The sequence below is a fragment of the Oryzias latipes genome, chromosome 12 (assembly GCF_002234675.1).
Source record: "Oryzias latipes chromosome 12, ASM223467v1".
In the NCBI taxonomy this organism is placed as follows: Eukaryota; Metazoa; Chordata; class Actinopteri; order Beloniformes; family Adrianichthyidae; genus Oryzias; species Oryzias latipes.
In genome coordinates, this window is record NC_019870.2 from 25528417 (window position 1) to 25544375 (window position 15959).

Below are 15959 nucleotides of genomic sequence, written 5' to 3' on the forward strand. Positions count from 1 at the left end.
GGACCCGTCTGTCAACCCCGGATGACAGACACAAAGAATGGTTGCTATGGGGATAAAAAAACGTCAGAAAAGCCAACATTTTTCATGAATTTGTCACAGGCAACTCTGCACAGGGTGGCAAGGGCAGAAAGGGAGAGTGAGGGGCGTTTAGAAGGCACTAAGCCAGTGAGGGAAGGTCAGGAGGTGGTGGCGAGGGCGGGTAGCGCCCGCGGCCCTTACAACGCCACCCGCTGCTTTAATTTTTCTCTGTAGTTTAAGTTATACTCCTCACTGCATCTGATTGGCCAGGTCCAACGTTTAAAACGTCCAAGACTCTTGTCCCCTTTCAAGTGGTCGGGGTGTGGCCTTCTAACAAGCTCACTCCTGTTTGGTGGGAGTGGTTGCCAGAGAAACACTGACTCAGATTAATTCAGAGCAATCGTTGCTTAACGATATTGTCCAGCTTCAAACGGCGTGTCCATTTTCCAAAAAAACGGCGATTGAATCGACTTTACGTGGTTGGAGCCAGAAGTAAAGCATTTTCTAAGGGTGACGTCTCACTCAGTTTAGTTCTCATCATCGATGGTCATGCATGACATTTTCAGAAAATGATGGCCCCATGACCCGGTCAAAATTAATAACGAATTTGAAAACTTTTATAAAAACCTGTACACACCGCAGATCAATCCGTCAGAGCAAAGTATTGACTCATTTCTTAATAATGTAAACCTACCCAGGCTAAATGAGGATCAAATCACAAACTTAGATTCTCCGCTCTCGCCGTCTGAACTTCATGAAGCTCTGTTACTTATGCCCAATGGTAAAGCACCAGGGCCTGATGGCTTTCCTGCTGAGTTTTATAAAGAATTCTGGGAACAACTGGCACCAACATTTTATAAAACTGTCACATCTATTAATGAGAGCCAATCAATGCCACCTAACATGAACTCAGCCAACATAATTCTTCTTCTAAAACCAGACAAAGATCCCACTAGTCCTTCAAGCTATCGCCCCATTTCTTTAATCAATGCAGATGTAAAAATTATCTGCAAAGCACTAGCACAGAGAATAGAAAAAATCACTCCTCACATAATTCACTTCGACCAGACTGGATTCATCAAAGGCAGACACTCGGATGATAATGTCCGTAGACTAGTTAATATAATAGACTTTGCCACCATTAAAAAACAGGAAATGACGGTACTATCGCTGGATGCTGAAAAAGCCTTTGACAGAGTTAATTGGAAGTTCCTTATTGCTGCCCTCCATAAGTTTGGTTTTGGAGAAGCATTCATCAATTGGATCAAAATATTATATCACAACCCCAATGCATCAGTTAGAACTAATAAACAGACTTCAAACAGGTTTTTTCTTGGAAGAGGAACCAGACAGGGCTGCCCACTCTCTCCTTCTCTTTTTGCTATATTCATTGAGCCTTTAGCTGCAGCAATAAGACAGAATGAGAGCATTATAGGAATAAAAACCAAACACAGCCATCATAAAATTAGTCTTTATGCGGATGACATATTACTGTTTTTAAGGAATTTACATTCTGTAAATGAAACAGCAATGATCATAAATGAATTCTCCTCCATATCAGACTATTCCATTAATTGGAATAAGTCTGTTTTATTACCACTCAACAGGAATATGGAACAAAGACTCACAATTCCAGTTAAAACAGGAAATATCAAATATCTGGGTATCTACTTTTCCCCCAAACTATCAGAACTGGTGCAGCTAAACCACACCCCATTACTGAAAAGCATACAGGACGATCTAACACGCTGGACCAACCTGCCTCTGTCCCTTATGGGCAAGGTAGCCACGGTTAAAATGAAAATCTTACCCAAGGTTAATTATCTCTTCTCAATGATTCCCACACAACCGCCATTAAAATGGTTCAAAACATTAGACTCATCCATATCAAGCTTTCTATGGAACAACAAACCTGCAAGAATTAGTCTAAAAACTTTAAAATCTGCAAAAAGCTGTGGAGGATTAGAACTACCTAATTTCCACAAATACTTTCTTGCAAATAGATTACAATATATCTTAAAATGGTTAAAAAATAATCCAGAAACCAACTCATGGTTAGACTTGGAACAGGTGTTATGTGGAAAGATCAACCTGTCACAGCTACCATTTATTAGCCAAACAGTTAAAAAACAGGATTGTTTCAAAAGCATTAATATAAATGCCACCTTAACAGCCTGGTGGGAATTTCTCAAAATATCAAAATCATCAATTCAACCGTGCAAAATGACACCCATCTGGAACAACCCGGACATCCTTATTAACAAAAAAATGATTCACTTCCCAGCTTGGCAAGCAGGGGGCATAAAACAACTAGAGCACGTAATTATTGATAGAAGATTCATAACCCCCCAGGAACTTCAAGACAAACATGGAATAAATAACTTCTTGGAATATCAGCAACTTAAATCAAGTATTACTAAAAAGTATAAAATTAAAGACGACGATTTAAAGCTACCAGATGTAGTTACCACTCTGATTAATTTTTCAATGAATAGAACTCTCTCCAAAATATACAAACTTTTATGTAATTTAGATAACAATATTGCCCTTCCAACAAAAAAATGGGATGCAGATTTGAGCATCAGCACAGATGAAAGCTTCTGGTCAGAACTTTGTCTAAACACCTTTAAACTGACAAAAAGTCCAAATCTGCAGCTAATCCATCTCAAAACTCTTCACAGAATTTACTACACTGGACAGAGGATGTTCAAGATGGGTCTCAGTAACTCAGACATTTGCGAGCACTGTGATAATAATCTACCCGACAGCTACATGCACGCACTGTGGTTCTGCACTCCTGTCAGGGCTCTCTGGCAGCAGGTATGTGCCGATTTATCAGTCTGGCTTAAGGTTTCAATCACTGCCTCACCGTCACTTTGTGTGCTTGGTGACATGAGTGCCATCGATATAGAAGAAGGATTAGCATCTATCATTTTCATAACTCTTTGTATTGCCAAAAAAACTATTTTAATAAATTGGAAAAACAAGAAAAATATAAACATAAGTCAACACAGAAATCTGCTGTTTGATCATATCAGCTTGGAAAAAATGTCAGCCCAAAGCTCAAGTAACTTTGAAAGAATTCAGTCTCTCTGGTCTCCTGTGGTTGACTCCATGACTTAGGGGGTGGAGGGCCTGGTCGTCGCTGCTCCTTGCCCTTCTGCCGTGGTTTGGGGTGGGGGTCGGGGCTTCCGGTGCCTGGCGGGGGCGGTGGGGGGCTCCGTTGGTCGGGGGGTCGGGTCCGGTGCCTGGGTGGGGCGGGCTGGGGCGCTGCGTGGTCCTCTGGGCTTGGGTGTGGGGGTGCGTGGTGGGGGGGTGGGGTGGTGGTCTGGCTTGGCTTGGGGGGGTGGTCCCTTTGCCTGTACTGGGGGGGGTTGGCGGGGGGCCCTGCTCGGGTGGGGGGGGCCCAGCGGCGCCGGATGGGCTGCCCATCTGCACCTGGGGCTGGGATCGGCCCTTCCCTGGCTCTGGGACGGGACGGGACAACCCTCTCGGGGCCCCCGGTCGCTCTGGGTGTCACCCGCTTCGGCTGCGGGGTCTTGGGTGGGGTGGGGTGGGGGGCTTGTCGGCCCTGTCCTGTGGGGGGGCGTTCTGGGGGGGAGGGGGGGCCCATTATTAGTACGGGTCGGGGGGGCTAGCGGGTCGGGGTCTCCGCTGAGGCAATCAGTGGTTGCCTCGGCCGGTTGGCCTCCTCGGTCCCGTCGAGGCCTGACCAGAGCTCTTCTAGGGCCGGCGTCTGGGGGTGGGGGCCTGGGCTTGCTCCGGGGGGGGGCGACGCTTTCTGGCTCCTCTCTCTCTGTGTGGGGTGGGTGGTGCCGGGCCTGGGGTGTCGGCGCCTCCGGGGGTGGGCCCCTGGGCTGGGTGGCCCTGGCCCCTTTGCTGGGGGTGGGCTGGGGGACGGCTGTTTGACCACCGGGGGACAGTCTACCAGCTGTCCCCAACTTACCCCCTTCCTTATATAACCTCATATTAGGGTGAGGGGGTGGGGGGTTTAGCCTGCGATGAGCCTTGGGGGGGGGCTACTTGGGAGTGGCCCCCCTCCTATGGTTGCCGTATGGAGTGGGCCCCCCCTCTTTCGGTTTTATTTGCACCTTAGACACGTAGGGTCCTTGGTAGGGGGGGTGCTTGGACATCACTGCCAGCAAGCAGCAGATGTCCTCCTGGCACCCTACCCGCCAATTTTAACCGCACCTTAGACATTTAGGGCCCCTTGGTGTGGAGGGTGAGGGGACATCACTGTGAGTAATCAGGAGATGTCCCCTTAGTGCCCTACTCGCCAATTTTAACTGCACCCCCCTTAGTACACACACCCCTCCCCCTTCAATATATACATTCAAACATAAACACACACACATGCACACAAACACCCTCTCAAACACCCATACACGCACACACATTTTACAAGGAAGGTGGGACCTGGGTCCATCTGTCCCCTACCCCGTCCCTGGTGGGGGGTGTGGGCCCCTTGGCGATGGCGGCCGTGTCCCTTGGGTGCCGGCTCCCTGGGCCCGGCGGTGCTCTCTCCGCACGGTGGGGGGGTTCATATTACACCTGAGCCGGGGGTGTTCGTGTCCCTGGGGGGTGGGTCCTGGTCCTTGCCCCTGGGCGCTGGGCCCCGCCAAACTTCCAACATGGCCGAGCCTGGTCGGGCCATATTTATAACATCCCTTATGGGCCGCCCTTTTTTCCCCGGGGTTCCCCCCTCCTGGGCGGGGGCGGCGGGCCCCTGCCTTGCTCCTACCTGGACCAACCGTGGGCCGGGTGGGTGGCTGCCTGGAGTGCGGAGCGGGTCTCCCTTGGGGGGTCCTGGCTCGTACCTGGGGTCGGGGCGGGGGGATGCCCGGAACTCCTGGGTGGTGGTGGGGTGCTCGTCTGGGGCTGTGGGCGTCCCTCTCCGGTGGGGCCCTGCGTTGGGCTCTTCTGGCGCGGCGGGGGGCTGCTTTCCTGGCTGGGCTGGGGCGGCGCTCTCTTTCCCTCTGCGCCTCCCTGCTCTCTGGCTCTGGGGGCCTCGCGGCGGTCCTGCTGGCCCTGGCCTGGGTGGCGGTCTTGGTCGCCCGGGGGGCGGTTGTTCCCTGCCTGTTCCCGTGCGGCGCTGGGGGAATTCCGGCTGCCGCTGCTGCTGCGGCGGGGGTATGGGTGTGGGGGTGGCTGGGCGCTCCTCCTCCTTCTTTTCACATTCCACCATCCATTTTAGAAGAACATAAACACTCACCTGAGCACAGGTGTTAGCTCACCTTTGCACTAATAGTTTGCATGATTGAATGAATGAAAGATTTCACACTAGTTGGTTTAAAGGCATAAGTATGCGTTCGTGAACACTATCTGTTTTGTGTGCATGTTGACATGTGGACATTTCTGCGGCTAGCAGGTGTGTTGATAATATTTGAGTGTGTGTGAACAGGCCCCGCCCTTTTTGTACTACATTTGAACCGTACCGTAACGATAAACAACCAGTAAACCTGCCTGCTCTATGCTGCTTCATGGTCTTACCCCCCTTCCCCTCCTATTATCACCCTCCTACCCCCCCCTCTCTCTAACGTCCCTCTCTCTTGTTCCCCTCTTTCCTTTTCCGTCCGGTCCAACACCAAAGATTTTCAAACATGATTGAAATTAATAAAGTTTGGCCTCAATTACAAAAGGGGTTTATTCAGACATACCTTTGGTTTGTCTGAAGATGAATAACCCCTCTTGTTAGAATAAAATATGTCCAACACAAGAGGCCCTCAGCTCTCATCTGTTTGCCTAGCTGTTGGACAGGTCAAGTTAAAAAAAAAAAAAAAAATGATGGCCCCGCCCCCTGCGTGCAAACCTAACTGTAATCTCTCTCTCTTATTCCCAACGTTTCTTTCTAAATGAGCAACGGATCCCGCAGTGACAGAACCCAAACACGCGAAGGCTAATCAGCAGCAGAGACGAATGGAACAAAAGAAGATTTATTTTTCCACAAACGTCCTCTGTACACGCGGCGGTCTCTCAGAGACGCCGTTTCCCCCATTTGGTCCGTCTGACTGAAGCTACATGATGCACGTGCCGTCACTCGGGTATTTCATGGACTCCATCTGCTGAGTCATCGCCAGGACTTCGTGGAACCCGGAGCTGAGTCCTGACATGTGCTGGAAGTAGGCTTCCTTCTCCACCTGCACCGACAGATTGTTCACCCCCGCGTCTTTCAGGAGGGCCGTCACCTAAAGGAGGAGAGGGTCAGTTTAAGCCCTTGTGCCATCTTGTGGGGTCCAGATGACCCCACTCCCAATGTCAACGTGCCTCCAGGGGGCACGTTGACATTGGGAGTGGGGTCATCTGGACCCCACAAGGGCTAGAAAAGCAACACATCCAGGTTTGTCTTAGCCAAACGTCAGAATGACCGACCTGCTGAGTGATCCTCTGCTCCACCACGTCTGACATGACCTGGAGGTGGATGGTGCCGGCCACCATGTTTGCAGAATGTCTCCAGAAGTGAGCGTCTCTGTGCGACAAAACTCCTTCAAGCTTATCGATCTGAAAGAGGAGAACTTTGTTGTCATCTGGCGACAATTCAACGCCTCCTTCCAGCAGAGACGTCAGCGTGGGATTTCAGACGTTCCTCCAAAAACGGCCTCAAAGAGCGGACGTTATCCCAAAGCTGCAGGACGACACTCGCTCTGCCCTCCCCCACCCCCCACGGCAAAAACCATAAGAGAATTCCACGACTCCGCACCTTTTCCAAAGCGCCATTGAGCACCTTCTCATGCTCGGGAGGAGTTCGTAGAAGAAGAACCTCACAGGCTTCCTTCAGGAGGGGAATGACGCTGAGGAAGATGAGAGTGGCGATGAAGAGCGAGCATATGGGGTCAGCTATCAACCACCCAAACTGGCGGATGAGGAGGGTGGAGATGATGACGCCCACGCTGCCCAGGGTGTCGGCCAGCACGTGGAGGAAGACGCCTGCAGAGGACATGAGGGCGTTAGGCTCCGGGTCCCGTCTCCTGGCGTGCGTCTCAGACTCACCTCTCATGTTGGCGTTCATGCCTCCGGTCAGAGAGCCGTGGGCGTGCCCGTGTCCGCCATGGGCGTGGCTGTGTCCATGTCCGCCATGGGAGTGTCCGTGCTCTCCGTGGGAGTGGCCGTGGTCGTGTGATTGGCAGCTTTTACCGCCGTGGGAGTGGGCGTGACTGAAAGCGCAGATCCCCACCAGGTTGACCAGCAGGCCTCCGACAGACACGGGCTGCAGAGAGAAGGCTGTGAGTGACAGGAGGAGCTGAAAGCGGCTCCTGAACCGGCGGCCTCAAGGACCCACTCTGATGAAAATGGTGTTGTTGTAGCGTTTTTCTGATGATGGGAGACATTTATAAAGAACATTTAGATTTAAAATGCCTTTGTGTTTTGCTTTATTCTGATCGTTTTGAATCAGAAGCAAACGAAAAAATGAGATTGGAAAAAGACTAATTGTGACACAGAAGCTACTATTGGTGGGCCACAAGCTCCATTCTGATGGATCCACCGGCAGACAAATAGATCCATGTAAGTCTTGGTTTTTCCTCATCTGAACTGGAATCTGGATCCAAACTGTACGGCTTCAATATTGTTTTCTTTGCACCACTAATATTAGGTTTGGGGTTGTGATGGCACTTTATTTAGCAGTTTTGCTCCAAGCTTTTTCACTTTATGGCTCTATTCTGATACATGAAAGACTTAATGTCATATATTTCCACCTGGGCACAAACTGTAATTATTAATTTCTCCTCCATGATCAATTTTCAAACGGTCAATCATCCATACATCACTACCAAATCTGAGCCCCTGATTGGTGTTCAACGGCTGCCTGTTTTGTACCAAAATCTTAAAAATGTGCGCAGTAGTGACTTGTCAGTCTGGAACCCAGAAGCCTGATACAGAAATATATGTGCCTTTACGTTGACTTTTTATTGGAAGTGGTTGAACCAGCATTTCTTTGAACATAGCTGTAGATTTCAATGCCATAGAAGTAAAGCCCTTCAGAGGGGAAGGTTCTTGCACCTAAAACCTGAAACAGTCCCCCTGATGATGTTAGACAAACTTCTACTCTGACTATGTTCAAGTCCTGAAGTAGATCGGTGAAGGGCTGCTGAACGGCGTCACTCTTTTATTCTTGTTTTAAACCGGACGTCCGATAAACAGACGTGACAGCTCTGCTCCTGCAGCTGCTGGGATGTCAGACGGAGCTCGGCGAAACTGACCGTCAGCATGTCTGTGTTGATGTTCGGAGGATCCAACAAACGCGTGACGGACTCCATGAACACGAAAAAGGCGATGACCATCAGGAACAGGCCGTTGATGAACCCAGAGAGAATTTCCACTCGACCAAACCTGGAAAACAGTTTGACCGTCAGTCTGGGAGCTCTAGCTGACGGGCTGCTGCCCCGCGTAGTGAAGGAGACTGCACCCATAGGAGAAGATCCTGGTGGCTTTCCAGCGGGTCATGAGGGCAGCGAACAGGCCCAGGACCAGAGCGGAGCAGTCAAACAGCATGTGGAAACCGTCAGAGATGAGTCCCAGACTGTTGGTCCAAACGCCATAAAACAGCTCCACGAAGGTGAAGGCCTGAAAGCAGATGCGGTTCCATAACTGCCACGTCCCCTGAACTAGAAGCTGTAAAAGTATTTCCCCTGACAAACACACACGTACCAGATTCAGGCACAGGAAATAGAAGATCTGTCTGGAGTCGTACTCCTCCAGGATCTGCTTGAGCGAATCTTTGATGAAGCGCGGCAGCGACTGGGACGTGTGCTGCAGCGCGTCCCCCATGAAGTTATACAGGGGCGTTCCCTCAGGGGAGTACCCCACCAAGGTGCCTTTTTGCCCCATCTTTGAGGGAGCTGCTAGAATGCTGGAGGCTGTGGAAAGGTCACACAGCTGGGTTGGAATGTCGTCACGCTGCAGAAACGGCCGCGTCACTTCCTGTCACTTACACATAAGGAAGAAGACGGCGCTGACCATCACGCCACCGGACAGCACGTGCTCAGTGCTGACGAGCTTGGGGGGGATGCTCATAGATCGGATCTGATCCGTGAGGGGGTGGGTCCAGAAGTTGGCCAGCAGCAGTCCGCTGGAGAAGAGGGCGAAGGTGCCGTAGCGAGCACACCTGGGAGCCTCCATCTTTGCGCTGCAGACGGCCTCCACGTAAAACTCCAGGATCATGACGGAGAAAATGACCATCCCGAACGGAAAGACCAGCGTCGCCCACGACTCCACTTTACTCTGGTTTGAGAAGCAGAAATAAACAATTGCACATAAATGCAACATCGCCATGTGTTCACTCCACTGTATGAGAGAACTGGACAGAGTGAATCCCTCCCCCCCCTGGCGCTCCAAACAGGAAGCATCCACTGGTTCCAAGCAGCCAAAATCCCATAGACTATTGAGAAATAAACAGCAGTTACTATTTGTCAGAATAACCTTTCTGGCTCTAAAACCTTTTATTAACATGTTCTTGATAATCTAAAATGTTTTAGATATTGTTTTCATTCCAAGTTATTCAAGTTATAAACTGACCAATCAGAAGCCTCAATCAAAGCATGTTGAACGTACAAAGTGTTGGACAGACTTTCCTGAACCTGCTTTTAGGTGTGGCCTTCCAACAAGCTCGCTCCAGATTGGCAAGAGCGGTTGCCATAGAAGCAATGACTAAACCAATCGCTGCTCACTGACGAGTTCTGGTTCCAACACACAAAAAATGGTGACTGAATTGACTGAATCGCCCATCTTAGCGGCCTTATGGAAGAGTGTCCGCCCTGTGACTGGAAGGTAGCCTAGTCATAAAGACTCGGCCTGGATTTAGTGGGACCCAATGCCCCCCCCCCTGCTTGACACTCAGCATGAATGGGTTGGAGTGGGGGGGTTAAACCACCAAATGGTCCCAGAGCGCGGCTGTGTCTGCAGCTCACGGCTCCCCCATGGGATGGGCCAAATGCAGAAAACAAATGCCACACACCTAGGTGTGTGACAGCTAATGGGATTTTAACTTTAACTTCATTGGGTTGGAACTGGAAGTCAACCATTTTCTATGGGGGAAGGCACACTGACTCAGTCCAGTTCTCATATACAGTGATGGATCCCTATTTCTGATCAAGTGCGAAAAGGCCACAGGAGCTCAGCAGAGAGAAAAGTTAAGATGGCACCAAGAAAAACCTCAGGAATAGAAAATTCTGGGGCTCCAACAGTGTCCGCGCTCTATTAATACCTCCTAAAGCTCGGTTGGACGGCTACTCACTTCAAGAATACATCAACAAAACCGGAGCTGCACAACCAGAGTGTCGCGAACACAAAAAACAGGAGAAAAGTTCATCAAAGCAAACTGAGTGAGACCTCATCATGAAAAGCCAACTCCACCCCTTCAACCAGTGTTTTAGAAAATATTTTTTTATTGTGACGCCGTCTTGTTTAAGGATGCTCTTAAAGGATTGCCATGCTGAAACGACCAATTAAGTCCCATCTCCTCTAGTTTACTCACTTCTGTGGTTACAGACAGGAATATCACCCAGGGGAGCAGCACCACGGCAGAAACTAAGCTGTCCAGGGCGTAGAGACGCTTGGAGCCTCCGATCTCCACTGACAACTTCCTGGCAGCCGTGTGGAAGCCAACCTTCAGGAACAGAGACACCACCAGAAGCACGACTCCACCCTAACAGGGAGCAGAGAATGGGACCGTCACGATGCAAAGCCTGTGCTGGCTTTACAAGACATTCAAAAGAACCGTACTTTATGATCTGCAACGCCCAAAAAAGAGATGGCCGTGTAGAGAAAATGAGTGAGAGCGCTGTCGTGATGTCCTTCAGCTGCAGAGACATCTGTCAAGGTTAACAGGTCAGCGAGCAGAAAAGTTGGGCAGAAGGACAGCAACCAAGGATACGGTGATCTCCCATTTTGGACATGAGGTCGTCGTTGTCGAAGAGGAGGAGGCAGATCACGGCGATGATGAACAGAGCAGCTCCTCTGGTCTGAACAGAGACACCATCCAGAAAAAAGAAAAACTCAGATTCTTTTTTAGGAAACAACAGAGACTGACAGAGTGAAAAAAAAGTATTTTTCCAGCATTTCAATAGACAATAGCCATGGTTAAACTATGATTTAGCCCATGGCCTCCCTATAGAAGCAGTAAAGATGCTTACAGAACCAAAAGTTAAGATTTCACAGAACTGAAATGGAGGAAAGAACAGAATCTCTGCAGAAAATGTCATTCTAATCCATGAATAGCTCATTTCCAGTCCTCCTCACAACAATAATGCATTAAAAATGAGAGTCTGTAAAGAGTGTGAGTGAACAGGGCGGTCCTACTTTGGACGGTCCTCCTCCGGAGTTGGTAAACAGGACACTGAGGAGCGCGACCACCACCACGTCAGCATGTTCAAACAGCAGCAGAGTCCTGCAGGAGACACGCTGGTAAACGCACAGAAGCAGCTGCAGCTCCACATCACCACAGTGCATCCTACCTCAGAGGACCACAGAGAGTCAGGCCGAAGAAGCCCAGGAGGGAAACCACGCAGCTGAAAACGGCGTGCTTCAGCAGCTTTATCCACTGAAAAACAGCAGGGGAAAAAACTCTCAAATGATCAACACAAACCGTCAGGGATCCAAAAGGGAACAGCTTTTTTTTTTTATCTTTCCCTTCTTCTGGCAAATCTTTGGTATTGAGGGAATCCAACACACCTGTCTTTTGGAGATGATTTTTCCGGATGAAAAAGGCTTTTGAAAGACAAGCAAAATAACAGCACTCCTGAAAAAAATGAAAAAAGAAGCAGCTCATGACATCCCAAAGGCTGCAGTCACACACACCAAACTCCCGGTGCTTCTGAAATGAAGAAACTCACCCCAACTTTAAGATGAAGATGAACTGAACTATGTGGACAAACTTTAAGATGTCGTAGGATTCAAAGACTCCTAAAGCTTTGAGCACCTTGGAGACGACCAGCAGAGCGATGTACTTCGTCAGCCTGTCAGGAGACAAACATGCGTCATGAAGAAAACGTTTATTGCTGTTTATTCTCAGACGTTTAGATCCTGTTGGAAACCATCACCCACTGGCATAAAAACAAAAAACTGATCAATGAGCGTGAACTTCAGCCATAACCATTGACTGTAAATGAGAACTGGACAGAGTGTGACGTCACCCATAGAAAAAGGTTTACTTTCAGCTCCAACCGAATGAAGTCCATTCAGTCGACATCAGTAAAGCAGTGAATGCTGCAAGTCAGGTTGAGTCAACGTTTCTATGGCAACCATTCTCACCAATCAGGAGTGAGCTTGTTGGAAGCCCACACCCCCGACCACTGAAAGTGGGCTCAGGAGCATCTCTTGATCAAACGTTTTGAAGTTTCAACATAAAACCACCTCCTTCTATTTGGTCAGTTTATAACTAGAATAACTTGAACTACAGAATAAAAATATCCTGAAAAAGAATAAGATCAACAACAACATGCTAACAGCATGAATGCTAATTCTGACAAACAGCTGTTGATTTCTATATAAAAGTCAACGAGATTCTGGTTTCTTGGAACCAGCAAGTACTTCCTGTTTGGAACCAGCAAGGGGGGCAGGGGCCTCTCAGTCCAGTTCTTTTATACAGTCAATGGCCATAACTTGACCGTTGGACAGAAAATGCTGCAGACAAACGTCACCTGAGCTTCTTGTGCATGAGGTGTTCAACAGTTATAAACCTTAACAGTAACTGAGTCCATGAGCCTGACTGACATTGGAGGCTTATCTGCACCTGAATGCCAAGTTCAGAGGAGAAATGCATCGCAAAGCTTTTTCTGGAGCTACTCCGGCCTCCGTTTGATGTTGTATTTTTGTTTCTTGGCTCGCTTGGTCAACTTATCAACTATCTGAAGGATTTCTATAAAAGGGGCTGCAGTGGTCAGCATCAGGCCTCACAGCATCCGGTGGTCCTGGTTCACATCCCGACTGGAACGTTTCTGTGTGGCGTTTGCGTGCTCTCTCTCCTCGTACATAGACGTGTGCGTTTTCTCCAGCTTCCTCCCACAGTCCAATGCCTCACGGGTTAATTGGTGTCTCCAAGTTGCTCCTTGGTGTGAATGTGATAGCATGGCCCTGCAACAGTTTGGTTACCTGTCCAGGGTGTACCCCAACTTCAGCTACCAGTAGCTGGGATAGGAACCAGCAACCCAGTGACCCAGAAAGGGACTCAGCGGTTTCTGAAGATGAATGGATAGATATTTGTATAAAAAGGTGGCATGCAGCGATTTATATCCTTTTACTGATTTGGGGTTTAGCAAGTTGTTTGACTTATTGTAGCAGTCGTGCAAAACTGGTTAGCTGATCGTACTCTCCACACGGATTCAGCAAAAACTAAACTGATCTTTCATAAAAACCCAGAAAATTAGCTATTCAGTTTCTTCTGTCCAGTGAAGCCTCGAAAACCTCTATATTTGCTTTGATAATATGAGACATAGATCCTAATTAGGGACACTTTTATCACATTCTAACCAGTGAAAGATTTTTTTTCCCCCATCTCATTTCAATAATGCTTGTGTGACTCACTTGTTTTCAAACTGTGCAGGATGCTGACTTTAAACATCAGCTAGGAGACAAACAGACTTTTCTCTATTTTGCCCTTCGATTGGAAAGGAGGATTTTACCATTTGTTTTTAGAAACATTAAACCAGTTTATTCTGAAGTTTCTATGAATTGGTGTAGCCAACACCTATTCTTGGTGCCTAAAACCTGTTTTATAGTTGGGGAAGACCCCCCCCCTTTCCCTTTAAGCAGTTTCTTATTCAGACCAGCTTTAGGGGGGATTGGGTTTTATGGTTCGATTGCTTGCATTTCTCATATTTCTGTAATTCTGTTCATGCGGTTTGTTTTCATTTTAGGATCTTTTCTTTCATCTCAATTGCACAAGATTTTTAAGTAATTCTGTAATGTGCTTTGGGATTTTATGTAGAAAAATATGCAGAATAAATAAAACAAATTAACAAGGTGTACGAGAAACAAAACACTATTTTCTTTATGACCCAAATTTAATATGGAATAGGAAGAGGGAAACTTTAAAAAAAATATGGTCAAATTGTGTGTAGTGGTATAAATAAAAAAAATAAAAACTAAACTAATCGGTCTAACAAAGCACAGACTCCTGGGTGTAAAATCTTGACCCGAGTAACAAAACAAATGTTTTTGTTTGATGGTTTTCAATTTGATTTCTGATTTAACACCAATTTCAAAAAATAGGTTAATTTGGCAAATTTCTATTTAATACATTTTGATTAGTTATGAAAAACATTCTTCACATAACTAAACTGAACAGATAAGGAGTTAAAAATAAAGTCAAAGCAGATTTGGCACAAAAAAAAGAGATGAAATAGTTTGAAATGCTAATCGACACAAAGATATAATGAAGTGATTTACAGCATTTTCTATGTGAAGATCAACATGATGACATTAATCAAGTCATCCCTGATGACAAACATTTCACTTGCATTGATTATTATTCCTTAGATTGTTTGCATCTGTGAATCTTAAGGTTCACAGGAGCTTCAGAACATGATGATCTCAGGAACTTTTTGCTGCAAAACGACTTCATTGTGCATCTGAATCATAGCACCGATTTTTCCCTTCTTTTTCTGGATTGGACTCTGAAAATCAAACGCAAAAAGGTGAAATACACTTTACACGAGTCCGAAGCTCATCAAAGGATGACACTGGAAACGCAGTGGGGCCCATGATTCAGGTAGGGTGACGTGCAGCTGTTACCTGGAGTCCGGCACCTCCACCATGCCCAGCTTCCCCCCGGACAGGACATTGCTGCTGTACTTCTCCTCCGAGTCCATTCTGAGCCCCGGACACCAACACTTCACATCGCTAATGAAACGCTGCCACAACCGCCACCCACGTCAGGCTAGCAGAGCGTTTCTGCCTCAGGAGGAAAGTCCGACATTTTTCTTCCAAACTCTTCTCTCTGTAAGAGTTAGCTGTTAGCTTAGCTAGCTCAGCAGCTGGGCTGGTTCGGCAGAAAAGAGGTTTTCCTTGTAGTTTGGAACAGCTGTTAGACAAATAAACAGAAAAACAAACACACCGGTCCGGCCGATAACTTACGACAACATCATTCAAAATGTTTCGCTTAAAATAACTAAAGTACCACGAAGAAATAAAAGGATTACGTTAAAATAACAGGTCTGTCCATTAAGCCACGACACTTCCGGACACGTCACGTGCGAGTATTGTGGGTAAATGCTGCGCCTGCGCGGTACTATGTTCTGATTTTTTTTGGTAAATCTTTATTAAAACCTTAAGTTTTCAGAGCACTAAAACAATTCTGAATTAAATTTTACTGAAATCCTTTGATTTAACTTAAGAAAACAATTGATAGTATGGTCAACAGTTAAAAACCTGGAATTTTAAGAATTAAACTCAATCAGGATTTGTTGAAGAAATACCAAAACATAATAATTTTGAACCATTTCTTGATTCATTGGAATAAAATTTGTTAACAGAAAATCACGGTTTCCTTTAATTCTAGCTTTCTGCAAGGCTTTTGATCTGTTTAAGAAAGTTTTTATAATCAAAACTCTTATTTATATAGACTTTTACAGAGCGCTGAACAAGACAATAACAAAAATAATAAATTCTTCCCTCAAATTAGCATTCGTGATACACAAAATAATGACATGTGGGAACACAATGATGATTTGTGGCCACAAGATATAGCGATTTGTGCATACAAAAAGTGAATTTGTTTGTTTAATGTCATGTCCAAGGCTCCATAGATTTTGGCTTTACATTCATCAATATAAATGATCTTATTATGTAAGACATCTGCTTTGTGGTCTCAATAATGTTTTTTTTTTATCCTTCTCCAACCGCTCAGTTTCTCCTCCTGAGGGTACATACAAAGGATTTCAGTTCTGATGTGACACAAGGCTCACCCAAACTGTTTATTAGATTTTGAACCTTCACTTGTGTCAGAAGGA

General features: G+C 47.0%; 1 protein-coding gene across 1 annotated transcript; it reads right to left on the reverse strand.

Annotated features, from left to right (window-relative positions):
- Positions 1-5935: 5935 nt before the first annotated feature.
- Positions 5936-15221, reverse strand: slc30a5 (solute carrier family 30 member 5). Its single transcript, XM_011482054.3, has 17 exons — positions 15150-15221; positions 14743-15031; positions 11844-11966; positions 11683-11749; positions 11466-11551; positions 11311-11398; positions 10886-10973; positions 10735-10811; positions 10487-10657; positions 8946-9234; positions 8662-8870; positions 8420-8577; positions 8214-8343; positions 7006-7222; positions 6716-6942; positions 6388-6516; positions 5936-6203 (listed from the first exon to the last, which is right to left on the reverse strand). Exons 2-17 carry the CDS (start codon positions 14817-14819, stop codon positions 6033-6035), a joined length of 2307 nt encoding a protein of 768 aa, XP_011480356.1. The 5' UTR covers positions 14820-15031; positions 15150-15221; the 3' UTR covers positions 5936-6032.
- Between the last annotated feature and the right edge of the window lie 738 nt (positions 15222-15959).

Coding starts and splice junctions, on each gene's coding strand:
- slc30a5 (XM_011482054.3), bottom strand. CDS start 14,819: ATGGACTCGGAGGAGAAGTACAGCAGCAATGTCCTGTCCGGGGGGAAG. Junction 10,974..11,310: donor CCGGAGGAGGACCGTCCAAA/GTAGGACCGCCC, acceptor GTCTCTGTTCAG/ACCAGAGGAGCTGCTCTGTT. Junction 8,871..8,945: donor CGCCGTCTTCTTCCTTATGT/GTAAGTGACAGG, acceptor ACCTTTCCACAG/CCTCCAGCATTCTAGCAGCT.